Source organism: Acanthaster planci, linkage group LG20 (assembly GCF_054643075.1).
Source record: "Acanthaster planci isolate LZ-2023a linkage group LG20, COTS_SCS, whole genome shotgun sequence".
Lineage (NCBI taxonomy): Eukaryota > Metazoa > Echinodermata > Asteroidea > Valvatida > Acanthasteridae > Acanthaster > Acanthaster planci.
The window spans coordinates 10,024,791-10,042,663 of record NC_141796.1 but is presented as its reverse complement, the minus strand read 5'-3'; the positions used below and the strand labels follow the sequence as shown (position 1 = coordinate 10,042,663).

Sequence of the window (17,873 nt, the reverse complement as noted above, 5' to 3'; positions counted from 1 at the left end):
CTGACCGCACAGAACAAAAATGTAACATTAATTTGTAGCATCCATGCTCTATTGACCTTTGAGTCTTGATACATAGATAAAGCAACTTCATGACTAAGCGTCTGTTAAGTTTTAATTTTAATTTTTACAGTTTGATTTTACTGCTTCTGTTAAAGTGTCCAACCGTGTAAGGCTAGGCATTCTTTTTATTTCTGTATTGAATAATTAATTTACATTGTAAATAGTCAAATAACATTAAAAAGACTGATCGGATTGTTTTGATGAGTCAACGATAATCCCTTACCTACAGCTGAGAGACTGAGAGCCAGTCTAGTATATCCCGACAAACGGGTGAAACTCTTCCATAGTTAAACCACGATGGCCAACACCCAGATTGTAGTTACATTTAGTCAAGATTTCGTACCTCTCAGAATTCTAACCAATGAGACACAACAGTCGTCCAAATTATTCTGAAATATTGCTCTATAAACTCCTCACCACAAAGTTTACCCGAACATGACCACGCATTTAGGCCACATAAAACAATAATTAGTTTGGCATCAGCGCCCGCCTCAAAAAATCTTGCCGCGTGATTTTTCCTTTTAAAAGTTGTCTTTTTCTGATGTCCTGAACTGTCCCCCGTAGTTTCTACAACGCCCACACAACCTCACCCACGCACATGCGACCTGAGTACATACACACGTCATATGCAATTCAGTGGACGAGTCTGAAGTCAACATGGCGCTTTCGTTCCGTGTTTGCAGCATTCCAGATCAGCATGCATTCCGAAGTATTAAAACAAAAACTCCTTCCTCATCGTTTTTGCAAACACAACTGATGCTGAACAATTTTTTTAATGGTCTTATAGTTCCTTGGTATCAGCTCATCTGTCCATGAGGTGAGTTGAGTGTGAAGGCCCCCGAGAAAGGCGTCGTCTCGGATTTGTCAACGCGCACGAAGCCCTTGGCTGATGAGTCCAGGTTGGCACTCATCGATCAAATCTCGCTCGCGCGTCAAAATGACCTCGGACGCACTTCATTTGGGGCATGACATCGCGACCGCAGGTAATTTCAACGGCTTTGAAAGGTCATCATCACTGTGACAGTAATTATTTTATGAACACCTGTGTTTTTACTGAAAACAAGGACACCCAATGTCAATTTCTTCTTTTACAGGTTTTAATCTTAAAATATAATCTATGCCTGAAATCTCATATGATACAAAATGAGCAGTGAATTCAAACTTGCATTTGAAAAATTAAAAAAAAAATCACAACGTTGATTCCGTCACCAACGAGGCAGTTCGATATGTTAAAAAGACCAAGGTCATCTTAGAACACAGCATAGTCGGGGTATGGGCGCGCTGATAGGGCACTGTCCTTGCTCGGGGTATCTCTGTTCCAGAATGACCTCAGACATGCTTCATTCAGAGCATGCGCAGTTGGATTATCGAACTGGCTCACTGAACACCATGTGACTGTTTACACATCCATTCAAAATCGAACGCCAAAGGTAAAGTTAGCATACGTGAGGAATTTACAATACACAACTTACAAAGAAAATTTGCTAATTTAATTCCAGCTTGCCAACTTACTTGGCAACCAAATTTGTGCTAAGTTCGCATTTGATATTTTTAATCGCGTAATAAAGGGCGATGGATATAACTTACGATATTAGTTGAACTGAAAAAAAGTTGAATCCAGAAAGTTGACTTCTAGTAAAAATGAAACTCAAAGCTTCCTCCCGCCCACGCATAGGAGGGCTGGAGCACTATACACGGCACAGGGCCGGGCTGCAACATACACCGTGCATGGACGCCTTGTGCCACATTCCTCAAGCGCACGCGTCAAGGGGAAATGCCGTTTTAAATGCACGCACGTCAGACTTTGTAACACCTTTTGGTTGGCTATTCAGAATGACTCAGATTGATTTTCAAAACTGCAAGGTCATTACTAGACCGAGGGCATTATTAAGTACAGCGTGCGCGCGAGTACGTCCTCGTAGGTCCGCCCGTGCAAAGAGTACCGAAGTGTGACGTCACTGTGAACCAGAAAGTACAGTGCAACCGAATGGAGTACGCGCGCGGGTTGGTTCACGCGCTGGTTCTCGCCGTAATGCCTTTTACACGGTACATTGTGTGCGTTACGGATTCACTTCGGTATTCTATCCGTTTCGTAAGTGTGACGTCAAACCACGCCCATTGCACATGCACTGCACATACAGTTACATGCAATGATCGCCATTAACGTGGAACCATGGAACCGGAAGTTAACGCGCAACTTCAGCGATTGTCAAATGAGAGCTTGTAAGTCGTGGCGCGTCCGCCATTGTGACGAAGTCACTTACAAATCGGATCCGGTTTGTAAGCGTGACTTCAGTTTAAACCACGCCCATTGCACATGCACTGGGCACAGTTACATGCATTGATCGCCGTTAACATGGACCGGAAGTTAACGCACAACTTGAGCGATCGTCTAACATACAAATCGGGGCGCGTCCGCCTCTGTAACGAAATCACTTACGAACCAGATAGGGCAGAACTCACGCGCGCGTCAATGTGGGCATGCGCTATTGGAATACCGAACTCGCTCATCGGGGTTGGTCCAAACAAATCTTAGGGTGTGGCTCGAAGGGAACGCCAACTACCTACCGGCTGAAAACCACTGGAAAGGGTCAGTGCCACCCCTGGTACACGTAGTCACAACTTGATCAAAAGTACAGTACACTTAAAATATCGGAACAAGAAAAAGGAAACTTCGAAAAGTTTCTCCTTGGCAAATTGGATACAACTTTTATCAATAACACCCTGGAATTAAAATTTCATTTATTGCCGTGCTGCATATTTCCGTATCACGAATTTCCTGGTATCAAGAGTTTCGTGACATGAATGTAGCATAAAAATCATGTTTGAAAAAAGTGTAACATTGATCCTGTAGATGGGAATATACATAAAGGCTACTATTTACAAGCTTGTCATAAAAATGTGAATGTAAAATATTGACGATTGAAATATAGTAAAATACCAGTTATTTATTTATTACAAAAGAGGGAAAACAGATGTGGTTTTGGAAATCTACTAGGGAGTATATTAGTATATGTAGCCACAGTGGGAAATATTTGTTCCATTTTCTCCACTGAGTCTAATATTTATGACAGAAAATACAGTTAACTACCTGTTATTAAACAGAAGACGAGTGGGTTTGGTATTAAGACATTTTAAACAATAAGAGACAAAGTACGTGTAATGAAGCAGCGGGGACCACTCTTGTCGTCGGTGATAATCCATAGTTCAAAGTTGTCAATTTCAAGAGCCCCACCTCTTTTGGTCGGCACCGCCCCCTCTGTAACAAATTCAGTCTACTCTCACAGAATCACACAAAAAATTGTTGCAGAAGGGTATCGCTTTACTCACCCCGACCGAGAATTCTAAATTGGGTCCAATCGTGGATGTCTAGACTGGTCTTGGTGCCCGACTGAGACACAAGACGGGCGGGAAGAGGTCATTTTTTAAGGTCAGAATTTCATCCCTCTGAGACTGACCCCATTCATACGTAGCTTACAAAATATCACATTAATTTTCTAGTTACAAACTTCAGATCAGCGATGCTACAAGATATAGAAATGCTAATTTACTGTAAAAACGGTTATCCTGATGTTTGTTTCCTGATAAAATTATCAATCTTTATATACAAAAGAAAAGCAGGTCCAACACCACTTAAGTTGCCAAAAATCTGTTCACTTTCTTGATAAAATGATTACACCATAATTATGTTGACGGTTTCACCACAAAGTGATGTGCACGATACGTTTGGTGCACCACAAAGTGACTTTTTACACACGACACGATTTGAGGTGTACCAACTATCCACGATACATCAATTCATGATGTAACCGACAATGTGTACCATTTTTTTACCTTACGTGATCAGAAAACTTGACTTAGGTTTTGCTAATACATGTAATTCTGACGAGAAAATGAAAATGTAATATCACACTTTTCCAGTCTGTAATCTCTTGGTGAATGTTGGGTATTCCAAGCTTTCGAGGAACAGAGATCGGCAACCTGCGCATCTGCCACCAGCCTCATCAATGTTAAAAAAAAGAGCCGGCAAATCGTGAGAGTGGTTCATTTTGCCCTGAACAATTATTTCAGACAATTTAATTCATCAATGCAGCAGCAAACAAACAGTTCCCAATGAGACACCCAAGTAACAACAGAATCTTGGCAAGGCTGCATCAGATGACACCGACAAGTGATAGTTTTCATCTTTCCGACATTTTTGCGGCAGTAAATTTACAAAACTGTTTTTTTACCATCTGACCGGAGAGCAAGACCCACATACCACAGAATGTAATTGCCAAACACCCCCCCCCCCAAGCGTAACTTACAACGGAGCAAGGCCAACTCAACGGAGCATTTATAGCTCCTGCTTTGTCCTTACAAGTTTTATTCTCCAGGATGTCACAAAAAGTTTACGATCCAGAAAAACATAGCAAACTGTCAGAAATATTGGCATAAATCCTCCACTAACTAAAATCAATTTAAAATATCAATTTTATCTCTACATATTTCATCTATGTATTAACATATATTTACAAATATTCACTCGCAACAAGGCACTCGAACTATCAAAAACTGCATATTTTTCATAAGTTCACCAAGGTGCATGTAAGTACAACCTTTACTGTGGCGTAACTGGTATTCTGCCAATGCAGCCCAGCACAAATGGCAGTGAATGTGAACCAGTGCTAAACATGACTGGTAGCAAAACTCTCCTACGCGTATCACAAAAAATCCACTGCAGGGAACCAGTGAAAGCAGGTAAAAGTCTTCAGTGGTGCTCTGCCTAGAGTATAACTGCACCATTTACTTTTTACTTAACCATACCAAGATGGTAGCCACACCCACCAGCATCTATATTGACCTGTCTCTCAATGACCTTTGACCTCTATGTCCGAGGACACATGGTGAGGTTCCGGGCAAAGTGGAAGTTGTACTCAAAGAAGTCAATGCCCACGCCATGCCCTCTCGAGTCACAGTTGATGACCTGCAGCAAACATACACAGTAAGTGCCACATTGTAATACATTTACTGTGCACCGTGACGGTCGAGTTAGTGACTTGACTCGAGTCACAAACAACAGGTGACTCGACCGACATTACACAATCCACAGACTAGCTATCTCGTTGGTTTGACTGAGTGTACTGGCTGGGACAGAAAAGCAAAAAGGAAAGACAGCAAATATCTTCCTAGTCTAGTCTCTGTCTCTCTTTGATTAATTGACCAGATTGGGTATCAGTCATCAGTGGCTCAAACTGACATGCATATTAATATGACTCAAGGACTCGATTCGATGCACTCACTGCACTAGGGAGTTACTTCATTAAAAAATAAATTTGACTCACTGGCTTGGTCTGATACAGTGACTCAACCTGTCCTTCCTGATCCGACTCAACTCGAGTTACTTCAGCTTGAGTCAATGGACTCAGTGACCCTTCATTACACCGTTTGTGAGTAGTGTCCCACCACATTTCACCTAGACTGGTCCTCAACGATTGACGAGACTAGTCAAACCAGCACTGCATTTGATGAACGCTGGTCGAAATATGATCAACAGCAGAAGCAGCTTTGGGATAAAACTCCCTCCAGGTTCTTTGGACCTACCACTTACCCCTTGCATGGATGTGACCAAGAAAGGAAAGGTGGAATTGACAAAGTAGCCGATGGGAAGGCTGAATCGGTGATTTGTGCCCTGAAATCACAAACAATAGAGTTTTCAAAATACTTGAAGATTTGTTCAGGTTTGTTTTCTGGCAAAAAAAGATCTCCGTTTGAGAGATAATGTGGCGTAGGTGGGGAATTCACAAAATGCAGCGCGTCTCAGAAGTTGTGACACCGTTGCACACTCTGACGAGAAGCATTCCTGTTCCAACCAGGCTTTCAGATAAATATTTGTTGCTCGTGTGTCTTGCGTGATGCTTGCTAAGCCATCTACACAGGCAGTGCTATTAACGTACCTCTGAGTAGCTGGTGTTTTGGGGAGAAACCGCGTGCCCTGACTCGAGACACTTCGCGATGAGGGTGGGCCTGCAGAGCCACACGCAAGAGCTGACGGTTGTACTGAGACAAATGTGCACAAATAGACGAGAGAGTCGGATTAGTCCCTTGCTCTACCCAAATCTGAGCTCACTGTTTCCACAAGAACTTCAAGGATATTATAAAGCTTTTTCGGGGATCTGTAGTAACAGCACATGGTTTAGCAAGACCAAGTCCATACATGAAACCTCCTCCGTTTCAAGTCTTGCATGCCAATCAGAAGAATGTCAGACGATTATTCAACTTACTTGATCTCAAGTGTGAATTCCTTCATGGGAACGTAGGCAGGAACAGATATATTGTAGTTGTATTTGCCGCCTTGCCTGGAAAGAGAAAGAACGAGAAAAATAAAACAAAAGCGTTAACCACTGGAAAGCTCTTTTTCTGCTGAAATTAAAAATACCAAAATCAAATTTTCTAAAACCTATTTCCAAAAATTCTGACTGTCAGCTCATTTTGCGGGGACATGTCACAGATCAAACTGCCCTGTATTTGTTATTACCCCTACGCACGAGGGCCAAAGAAGTTCCCTTTAACCACTTCGAACCGGGGCATTTTTCAACGTTGAGGATGCTGGGCCGGCATGACTATCATTTTTTCCGTTTTCAAAATCCTTCAACAATTCATCATTCCATTTAACAGTCGTTTATAGCCGCACGGAGTAATCTTCAGGCACTACTGTAAGTTGACAGGTGACCTTCATTGACGACCGAATATTTCAGCCAGGCCTGCAGCCTTGTAAACAGAGCCCAGATTGTGCGGTGTTATACAGCTGTCTTTTGTTCACGAACCTGGCTCAGTGCACTGCTGACCTCTTTTCAATAGGGGCCAGATTAGCATGCAGCGGTGCTGTGTGGCTCATCGCTGCGGTGGTGGAGAGCTTTTGTCCCCGGTGGTAATCCACTTGCTCCAAATACCCCAAACCCTGGTATACGGTTTCTAAATAATGCTGGATTATCACCACTTTTGAGAGCGAAAAATGCCGGTCATGCCCAGCAGCCTGGTCGTTTGTTCGGAGTATGGTCTTTTGTTACAGGGCCCTGTTTCCTTTGTCCGAGTTCGGAAACCCCGGCCACACATATAAACCATATGGCTCCGATCCCGGAGTCCCCGGCTGGTAGTGGTTAAGCACCCTAGGAACATGCAGTAAGATGCAAGAACCCATGTGACTGCTCCCGAGTGCGGAGGCGCACATAGCGAAAGAGTGTCTTGCCTGTGGACACTTGCACTACAGCCCCACCGTCTGGATTCGAACCTACGGCCTAAGGAATCACCCGTGCGGTCTTGAGACCATGGCACCCGCCCAGGGAACTTCTCAGTTCAACTTGCAGGTGCCCCAAGCCGTGTCCAGGTACGACTCTGCCAAAAAGGGGGAAGCCACAGATGCAAAGCGGGCACTTCTGGCCCAACCGTGGCTTCAAGGAAGGACCCCTCCCGTTTTGTTGCACTTACCCACAGGGTTCTGTGCACATGGAGCTGTTCATGATGTTCAATCTTTCGTCCAACATCAAGCTAGATGCAGTGAACCCTGCTAAAGGAAGCAATTATGAACTATCAGTGATGCAAAACACGGCCGGTCAAGCACCATCCTGAGGAGCAAAGCATTCAAACTGCTCTGCAGCAAGTCACATTGACAAAGAAAATCCTTTCCACACAAAAACCCCCTCTCTCATCACAAGTTTTTCGGACAATATTTTGTTATGTCTACTGAAAAACAAACAAAGCAACAAACTGAAAAAGTCGACAATCCTCCAGGAACACACACTGACTGTGAACATTCTGTAAGATCTTACTATTGCAACTGTGTGGGAAATAGCAAACTATTGCAACTATGTAGGAAATAGCAAACTATTGCATTTGTGTGGGAAAAAGCGAACTATTGCAACTATGTGGGAAATAGCAAACTATTGCAACTATGTGGGAAATAGCAAACTATTGCATTTGTGCGGGAAAAAGCGAACTATTGCAACTATGTGGGAAATAGCAAACTATTGCATTTGTGCGGGAAAAAGCGAACTATTGCAACTATGTGGGAAATAGCAAACTATTGCATTTGTGCGGGAAAAAGCGAACTATTGCAACTATGTGGGAAATAGCAAACTATTGCATTTGTGCAGGAAATAGCAAACTATTGCAACTATGTGGGAAATAGCAAACTATTGCAACTATGTGGAAAATAGCAAACTATTGCATTTGTGCAGGAAAAAGCGAACTATTGCAACTATGTGGGAAATAGCAAACTATTGCATTTATGTGGGAAATAGCAAACTATTGCAACTATGTGGGAAATAGCAAACTATTGCATTTGTGCAGGAAATAGCAAACTATTGCATTTGTGCAGGAAATGGCAAACTATTGCATTTGTGCAGGAAATAGCAAACTATTGCATTTGTGCAGGAAATAGCAAACTATTGCATTTGTGCAGGAAATAGCAAACTATTGCATTTGTGCGGGAAATAGCAAACTTTGTCAACATGGATCTTCCTGCAGGTGCCAAGCCAACTGTTGTGCTCAGGAGGTTTCTTTTTGGTTTTGCTTGGGTTACCAGCCAAAATGACACATGATAAACACTGGCTCATCAAGATTAGTTCCCTGTCAAGTTTGCTCATTGCTGAGCAAATACTTGGGGTGCTTTTTTCCCAAACCTCGTCTTTTGTCTCCTTGTTGGGCTTCAGTTTCTCACATATTGAGCTTCCTCGAACTGAGATTTCCGAACTCACCAGATCTGCTCCTTAATCAAGAAACATTTAGTTAACAAACTCATGAAAGGTAGCAAGAGCTATGCTACGATTTTCCACGACGCTTAACGGTTGACAGTGTGATATAAAATGTCACACGAATCTGAAACAAATGACTCACAAGGGACTTTGTCAAGTCTAACTGGCCAAAAGGACTCTCCGAGGAAAATTAACCCACCCCTGGGACAAGTGAGTTGTGAAATAGTACCAGCATTAACATCAAAAGTCTAGCTAGTGATGTGGAGCTCAAGCTATTAGAAGCCAAAGTGATGCAAGAGCCGCAGATGAAGCCGAGATTAGGCTCAGGGATAGATGAGAATAGACGGAATGACATACTGTGCATGATCTGGTTGGCCATGGTGTTGTCCCGTTTGCGTCTGGTGTTCCGCCTCTCAACTTGTTCCTGCCTTTGAATCAGCCGCCCCTCCCCATCTGAAACCGTCACTTCCTCAATGGTGCTGCTCTCTCCACCATCTGTCACGGAAGACTCCACGGGAGACTCCACGGGAGAGCTGTATGAGTCTGTGGCTGTACACAGATGGGGTCAATGTGAACACAGATGGGGTCAATGTGAACACAGATGGGGTCAATGTGTACACAGATGGGGTCAATGTGAACACAGATGGGGTCAATGTGTACACAGATGGGGTCAATGTGAACACAGATGGGGTCAACGTGAAGACAGGATGGGGTCAATCTGAACACAGAAGGGGTCAATGTGTACACAGAAGGGGTCAATATGTACACAGATGGGGTCAATGTGAACACAGAAGGGGTCAATATGTACAGATGGGGTCAATGTGAACACAGACGGGGTCAATGTGTACACAGATGGGGTCAATGTGTACACAGAAGGGGTCAATGTGTACACAGAAGGGGTCAATGTGTACACAGATGGGGTCAATTTGAACACAGATGGGGTCAATGTGAAGACAGGATGGGGTCAATGTGAACACAGATGGGGTCAATGTGAACACAGAAGGGGTCAATGTGTACACAGATGGGGTCAATGTGAACACAGAAGGGGTCAATGTGAACACAGAAGGGGTCAATGTGAACACAGATGGGGTCAATGTGTACACAGAAGGGGTCAATGTGCACACAGATGGGGTCAATGTGTACACAGATGGGGTCAATGTGTACACAGAAGGGGTCAATGTGTACACAGAAGGGGTCAATGTGAACACAGAAGGGGTCAATGTGAACACAGAAGGGGTCAATGTGAACACAGAAGGGGTCAATGTGAACACAGAAGGGGTCAATGTGAAGACAGGATGGGGGGGTTCAATGTCAATGCGAGAGAGGAGTTACTCACAATATTCAGACCATTCCAGGGGTGATGGGAAGTTGCAGCAGTACAACTGTGGACAGCTGGGGGCGCTACAATCATCATCATGCCCCTGGGATTCAAGAGACGTGTCATCAACAGCTGCAAGGAACAAGCAGATGTAACGTACTCAATATAAAGGGCCACTGGCGAGTCAATTTGAACAAAAGCTGGTACACTGTGTTATCTGATTTCACACAAAAACATTACGATTTGAATTCCCCAGACTAAAGACACAGTTGCGATACCTCGTGATTCGGGGCAAGCTTTGGCATAGCAACCACCATCTCTGGAATGGACTGGTTCCTCTGTGCCCTTCTCATCCATTCAAAACTGTGTATTGATGCAAGACGTCTCTTATGTAAGAAAGCAAAAGCTCGCCCCGAATCACGAGGTATAGCAAGTGTTTTTAGTCGGGAGAATTCAAATTGTTATGTTCAAGTGAACTGAAAGTACTCAGTCTACCAGACTCTATTCAAATTTAAGTTGCAAATGACTTTTTTTGTGGGCGGGTGGGCAATTTATTGTGCGTAGCTGCACCCTAAATCGTGGCTGTGACTGGCAGCAACATTAGGGCTGGGTCAACCGGGATAATAGAATATCTGAATATTCTACCTTCCATGCAATCGAATATTCAGATATCCAGCACAGCCCTAACCACCACGGGAATTAACATCAGAGGCCACAATTTCTACAGCCACTTCTTCCACTCCGTTGAAATGGTCCACAGCTGGTTAAGGTTTCATGACACTGCCCAAGTATATCCCCACCACCTGATCGGTGGGCCACTGATCACATGCCATCAACACACAGCGGGGCTGCATCACATTAACAGACGTTCCGTCCCTTGACAAAGAGGACGCTCTATTCCGCTGTTCAGAATTTTTCATGTTTCTCTTTTTCAGGGATCAGTGTATAACAAAAGGATTCACACTGGTGAGGTGGAAAGAATAACTCACAAGGCCACAAAATGTAATATTCTATCTATGAGGCTTTACCTCACGGAATGGAAGCCTCCATTTGTCACCCCCTGAAATCATTCCTACCGATGCGCACATCTTCACTGTTTCATTTATCCACAAGCTTTTCAGTGGATGCAGTGAATTCCTACAATCCACAAGCTTTTCGGTGGATGCAGTGAATTCCAGAAATGCGCACATCTTCACTGTTTCATTTATCCACAAGCTTTTCAGTGGATGCAGTGAATTCCTACAATCCACAAGCTTTTCGGTGGATGCAGTGAATTCCAGAAATGCGCACATCTTCACTGTTTCATTTATCCACAAGCTTTTCAGTGGATGCAGTGAATTCCTACAATCCACAAGCTTTTTGGTGGATGCAGTGAATTCCAGAAATGCACACATCTTCACTGTTTCATTTATCCACAAGCTTTCGGTGGATGCAGTTGATATTGTTTGCAGTGAGCTACAATCAGGCTTTGGTGTGAAACTCTGAAGTACTTACGGCCCTCTTCGGAGGATTCCGAAGGCTTGGAATCGGACAGTATGACACCGTCCTGCGCTGTTCTGTTCTGTCCAGCAGGAGCGCCAGATGACAGGGAAGGGTCTGTGGCAGTGGCGCTGTGGGACAAACCAATCACAACAACACTTTATCAAGGGAAACAAGAAACGCGAAGGAATTGCCAAAATAACAACACCATAATTTTTGGAATATAGGCCGCACAGAGTATAAGCTGCAAGAAATATCAGGTCGGCATATTAGCCGCACTAGCGTAAAAGCCACGGTGCATTATTCGGTGCGAGAATCAACGTATAAACCAGGGGCTTGCATTCCGAAAATTAAAGTAAATTGAATTCATGCCAGACTGTAGTCACCGGCAAGGCATCAGGGCCGAATTGCACGGCGTTGCTTACTGTTCGGCCCATTTCCTTCCCTCAGCATGAAAATTTGCTCCACGGTAAGCATATTTCGTGGTGAACATTTCGCAGTTGTTGTGATCAGCACAAAAACTGCACAGGTGCGCAGAGCTGCGCATCGACATTTCCATTATTAGGTCACAAGGTTAAGCAAATTTCTCCACCAAGGTTAGCAAGCCTTTGGCTGTGCTTGCTTCTTACACTCTCAATGAAATACGCAGCACCACTGTAAGCACACCACCATAGGTGAGTAATGTCTAGCCCGTCTACGCACACCCACACCCCATCAAAGCTGATCCCTAGGCGGCCAGAATGAGCATGGAACCCAAACTGCTTTAGATGAACGTGAAAAAAAAACGATAAATAAAAAAACAAAGCAAAATGTGTCCTCTCACCTTCCAGTTTCCCCCAACTGAAGTAGATAAAGTGCAACCATGGAACCAATGCTGCCAAAAAAAAAAAAAATCGGGGTAATTAAATCAGTTAAAACAATCAAGACATTAACAGGTCTCTCCTTCAACCCAGAAATGTGCACCTGACGAGAGGGTCTGGACCGTAATGTCCTCTTCAGGTTTAGTTTTTCTCATTCAACTCAAATGTTCTTGGGGTTTACATTTGTACAATTTTGTTTTCCGTTTTCATTTTCCTGTTTTTTTTTTACTCTTTTTTGTATTTTGTTTCTGCTGCCGTTTCCATTTCTTCTTTTCCGCTTGTTCACTGATAACATTCCCCTCGTCAACATTTGAGCTTGGGGGAGACTCCGCAAGGATAACAAAAAATCAAGCCCTTTATCTCTCGACTTCCTCTCCAGAGAGTGGAGTTTCCATCAAAACCAATGGAGCCTGAAATCTGGACTTATTGGCGTGTTAAGAGAGAAAAAGGGGTACAATTTCCAGGGGGGTCCACAGTTTCACAGGACACCGGGTCTGCTCACCAGAAGAGCATGATGAAGACGAGGATGACAATGATGATGCGCATGGTTCGCTGCGTCAGGCAGGCATCCTCTTCCTGTGCTCGGCGTTTGCAGCTGTCCCCCCGGGTGTCCTTGCGCTGGCCTTTGCTGTAGCCCACGCCGGAACGATTGCTGCCCGAGCGACTACAAAGAAACAGCACGAACAGGCTGGCTCACTTTCCCGACGTTCCAACTCAACATCTTGGGTGGGGGTCCCTCCCATTCTTGAGTGTCTCTTCCGTATCCCCCCCTCCCATTTGGCCAGGGTTTTCTATAACATCCTAACCCTCCCAACCAAAAGTCTTACAACTGGACTTTGACTTGCGCCTCGCTGTCTGGCAATTGAAATCCAACGGTTTACCCATACGGAGGTAGACTTGACTTGCAGCTGATTATCCATAGGGAAAATAGACGTTTATCTTAGCCCCTCCCCCAAAATATGCCAATTCCCCCGCCCACCCCTGCACAGCTTCCTTGTCCAATCTCCCTCCAGATCCCCCTCCAAGTGACTTTTACAGAGTACCAAAGTGAACACACCGGGCACAATTATGTGTGTCAAAGGCATCAGCGCGACACCCAGCGCCCGAACCAACACACACCCGCCCTCTAATCGTTTGCACTACAACATCCTGGTTCGAATGACGTCACGCTTCGGTACTCCTCGGCCTGGGAACCTTACCTGAATGTGCCGCCGCTAGAGGTGGACTTCAGGCTGTCCAGCCGCTTCAGCTTGGCCAGACGACGGTTCATCTTCTCTAGCTCGTCAATGCGGGTCTCCAGGTTGTCAGTCAGCCGGCACAGCTCCTTGACCGCCCCCACGTTCTCCATGTAGATGCGGTCCTTGTTGACCGTCAGGAAGTTGTCGATGCTGCTGCCATTGGGGAGGTAGACATCACCTGGGTATTGGGAGACAATGTCAAAGAGATGTTGAGTCACAGAACTAAGCTGTGTCCGAATTACCTGGCTACGGCTAGAAATGATACATACTACATACCTCCTCATAAATGCTTTACGAGTCCTGACAAATGCTTCTGAAGTCCTCAGAAATGCATTACAAGTCCTCAGAGATGCTTTACAAGTCCTCAGAGATGCTTTACAAGTCCTCAGAAATGTTTTACAAGTCCTAACAAATGCTTCTGAAATCCTCACAAATCCAATCAAATTCTTCATGTCCACACAAATACTTCACATGTCCTCACAAATGCTTCAAAAGTAATCACACGTCCTCTTAAATCTTTCGCAAGTCCTCAGTCTTACATTGTATGTATCTCAGTCTCAGCAAAAAAGACATTTCATTTTTATGGATAAACACTGAAGACAGCTCTGCCTACTTGTCCAAGTATCAACAATAAAGGACATTAAACTAGAATGCACACTTTGCATAGAAGTGTTCTTCCACCTTTGATGTTCGCCCACAGTAAGTAGCAAACACGCCTGTCACGGTGCTTGCAGTAAACAGCATGCTTGTTGAATATTTGAGTCCCACACTTTTTAGTGTACCTGTCTCGGTGACGGCGTCCGGAATGACGTCCTGCACCTCCTGGGCGATGACACCCGTCTCCACCTGGTCACACTCCGGCAGGCCCGCCTGCTCGGCAAACTCTGGGACGTAATTGTACCGCACAATGCGCACCTTGCCGATGTTCTTCAGTTGCTCCTTGGGGTCAACCTAGAAATCAACATCAAAACGGTCTTTAAGTAACAATCAGGGCTGGTTTTTTGCAGTTGGTGAGTGGAGGGGAGGGCAATCTGTGGTGGTTGTCCACTGAGCCTTCGTGAATTTGTATGGCAACGCCTTGTTGACAACTTGAAGCAAGTTTTCATTGAATATGGATGAGCCATTTTCTTGGAATGTCAACTTCTGTACACGGGGTGTCATGGAAGCGGACAGATAATCAATAAATGTAGGCAGGGAACGATGATGATTTATAAACAGAGGTGTGGGATACAGAGGACCAGAATTACACAGTACTGACTGGGTTGAAGATTTAAGGATGCATAGCGCACCAACGTGTCTGCACTTGTATCAAGTTCCAGTACAATCATGGTTGAGACAGGAAACTGGAAGACAGAACAATAGACCTCTATCGTGGAGGCAGCCATCTTGCTTTTCTACCATTAACGCAATGTAACCAACCTGAGGTTGGAAGGAAAAATAGTCTGTTCCCATTTACCAATGTGTGAAGTTGTATTACTATTGCCAAAGGGGCTACAGGGTACAAGACAAACATGGCAGCATCATGATAAAGGTCTATCCCCCCCATGATGGGCAAAACAATGTGCTCTAGGGGGTAGTAACCAAAGCAACTATGTAACATTGACGCTGGCCTTGTATAAGCCTTGCACAGCTCTAGAAACTGATTAAATCACGTTCCCCTCACCTCCTCAATGTTCTCTTTTGCCCTTGCATCAGAAGGCTGCACCACGTGACCTGTGACTCGTATGTTGCCATGGACAACTAAAGCCTCGTCTGGTCTGTCTGTGTAGATGCCAATACGGCCCTAACAGTAAACAATGACAAATAAAATGTACTCACCAATAAACAAAATCAATATTTATTTACTGACTGGTAAACAAACCATCAAACAATATGAATATTATATAATGATTGGCAAATGTGAGGGCAACATGGCTCCACTATTCGACTTGACACTAATGAGGGTCAATAAACAGGGCACCAGGAAATGGACATGTCAAACACAAATGTTTGAGACTCAACTCAAGAAATACCAAAACCAGAGGGTGGAGGTAACATGCACATATACCACTTGATATGTCATGAGCAGAGGTTGTGGGTAACATGTTCCTACCATGAGATATACCATGCAAACAGGTTGTGGGTAACATGTACATACCATGTGATATACCATGCAAACAGGTTGTGGGTAACACGTACATGCCATGTAATATACCATGCAAACAGGTTGTGGGTAACATGTACATACCATGTGATATACCATGCAAACAGGTTGTGGGTAACATATACATACCATGTGATATATGGAGTCCTGTGTCTGCCCCTTCTGCCATGCGACATCCACATCATTCTCAAATTGTCCAGGATTGGAGGCCTGTTAAAATGATTCAGATATATAAACACTTTCATTCAAATGCATTTCAACACTATCCTTTCTGAAGATATAATTCACCAGAAAAACGCGCAAACAAAGAAGTGCGGATTCACTTGTGCCATACTTTCTTTTCACACGTGAGGATCTTGGATCTTATGTACTGTACAAATACAATGGAGGGGCCTGACACCAGTCTAAGATTTTCCAAACAGAAGAAAAACCTTCCTCTAACGTACACTGACCAGGCCAGAGCACAAACATTCAGACTTCCTTTTTGGGTTGCTCCTTGCTTCTCTGTGCTATTGTTTTGCGTAAATATTTACTTATAAAATGCAAAATGTTAGCCAGTGTTTGACAACTCACCCTGACAATGATTCGCTCCGAGACATGAGCGGCCAGGAGGTGACTCTGGTCACCGCTGTGAGCGTGCAGGGCCACCACCAACATGAAGAAGCGTTGGTCTGGGTTGGGCTTGCCCTTCTTGCGCATGTTGTTGGACGTCGTCTCGCTGTAGTGAAGCCGGCCGATAGTCACCTTGGTGATCTGGTCTGGACGCACGTCAATTCTGAAGCGATTCCAAAACACCAGGGCTTGATAAGTCGCCTCAGTAATTTCTGTGCTTTTCTAGCCACACAAATCAGCACGGAACTGTTGTATGTCGTTCGAGTGGATGCGTCTCTACGCATACCAAGTTTCAATTCAATCGCCGTTTGCTCAACTGAGGTCTGGGAAAGGGATTCCGTGCCTCCTCCCCTAAGCTATGGAAAAGACCCCTTCCCCAAAACCATCCACCTTCACTGAACTCTTTGATAGCGTCCTTCGATTGACCGCTCAATACTCAACGCTTCCCAGAAACTTGCAGCAAAAAATTCGCAGCTTGCTCAACTGGGACCCGAACCCATGACCTCTTGACTAATGCTGACCGTCCAGTTGGTAGAGTTAGAAAGGAAACCTGCTGACACAGTTTCATTAAGCACTGTATGCCCAGCGCTCCAAACAGCTTGTGGGAAAGGCTGCACACACACTTAAACGGGTGGGACTCGAACCCACGACCTCTAGGTTAACAGTGTGGTGGTCTAACCAGGCTATTCGAGTTGGTAAGGAAAGCCTTTCAGTTACCTGACAGGTTGGAATGGCCTCTTGCTGCGGTTGGCCTGGGACTGCTCAATGCGGATGTAGGAATTGAGGGCCTCCACCTTGATGCCATGCAGGTGGATCTGGTAGCTGTCTACCGCTTTCAGGCCGTTCTCCGTCTTGACGTACTTGGCAGGGCCGTTTATGCCGATATGGCAGGTGACCTACCGGTAACAAAAAAACATGTGACTCATAAAGTCTACAACTGCGACTTGGGCTCAACTCAGCCGAGTAATCGTGCCATCCCACGTCCATCGCATGTCCATCTTTCTTTCGGCAAATCTTGAAGGAGCCATTAGGACAAGGTTATAAATACAATTTTTGCAAGAACCTGAACACGCGCTACGTCAAGGGAACTTAGAAGTTTCATCTAATCGTTGCGGAAATACTGGAAAAAATTCTCCACTCATTTTTTTTTTGTGGCATAGAAAACCTAATACACGGTAATTTCTGCCTCGGCAACTCTACAAAATCTGGGTCGTGGTCTCAAAGGCCAAGACCTGAATACCTGGAAGTGATTTTTCTTCTGGCAAACAAATGCGTCATCCACAATGGAGAAATTGAAGCCCTTGTCCGCTTCCACACGGTACGTGGGTGGTGGTCTAAGGAAGACAAAATCAACAAGTCATGGGGTCATTCTATGATTTAAGGGTCCAATTTCGGGGTGCCCCGTCACATCTGACATATGATTTTCTAAGT

The 17,873-nt window shown here is 44.6% G+C and overlaps 1 protein-coding gene across 2 annotated transcripts in view; it reads right to left on the bottom strand.

Annotated features, from left to right (window-relative positions):
- Positions 1-1,135: 1,135 nt before the first annotated feature.
- myrf (myelin regulatory factor) overlaps positions 1,136-17,873 on the bottom strand; it is a 32,619-nt gene continuing 15,881 nt past the window's right edge. Inside the window, exons 8-24 of one of the 2 annotated variants that reach the window (XM_087130263.1) lie at positions 17,683-17,776; positions 17,160-17,338; positions 16,404-16,605; positions 15,960-16,040; positions 15,351-15,470; positions 14,470-14,638; positions 13,649-13,865; positions 12,952-13,113; positions 12,413-12,463; positions 11,605-11,720; positions 10,129-10,242; positions 9,150-9,341; positions 7,528-7,606; positions 6,324-6,398; positions 5,997-6,099; positions 5,651-5,731; positions 1,136-5,026 (exon numbers count right to left, since the gene is read on the bottom strand). In XM_087130263.1, the coding sequence (XP_086986389.1) occupies positions 4,928-5,026; positions 5,651-5,731; positions 5,997-6,099; positions 6,324-6,398; positions 7,528-7,606; positions 9,150-9,341; positions 10,129-10,242; positions 11,605-11,720; positions 12,413-12,463; positions 12,952-13,113; positions 13,649-13,865; positions 14,470-14,638; positions 15,351-15,470; positions 15,960-16,040; positions 16,404-16,605; positions 17,160-17,338; positions 17,683-17,776 (2,134 nt within the window). In that variant the 3' untranslated portion in view covers positions 1,136-4,927. The remainder of the gene's footprint in view (positions 5,027-5,650; positions 5,732-5,996; positions 6,100-6,323; positions 6,399-7,527; positions 7,607-9,149; positions 9,342-10,128; positions 10,243-11,604; positions 11,721-12,412; positions 12,464-12,951; positions 13,114-13,648; positions 13,866-14,469; positions 14,639-15,350; positions 15,471-15,959; positions 16,041-16,403; positions 16,606-17,159; positions 17,339-17,682; positions 17,777-17,873) is intronic. The other variant, XM_087130264.1, reaches the window with a different exon arrangement.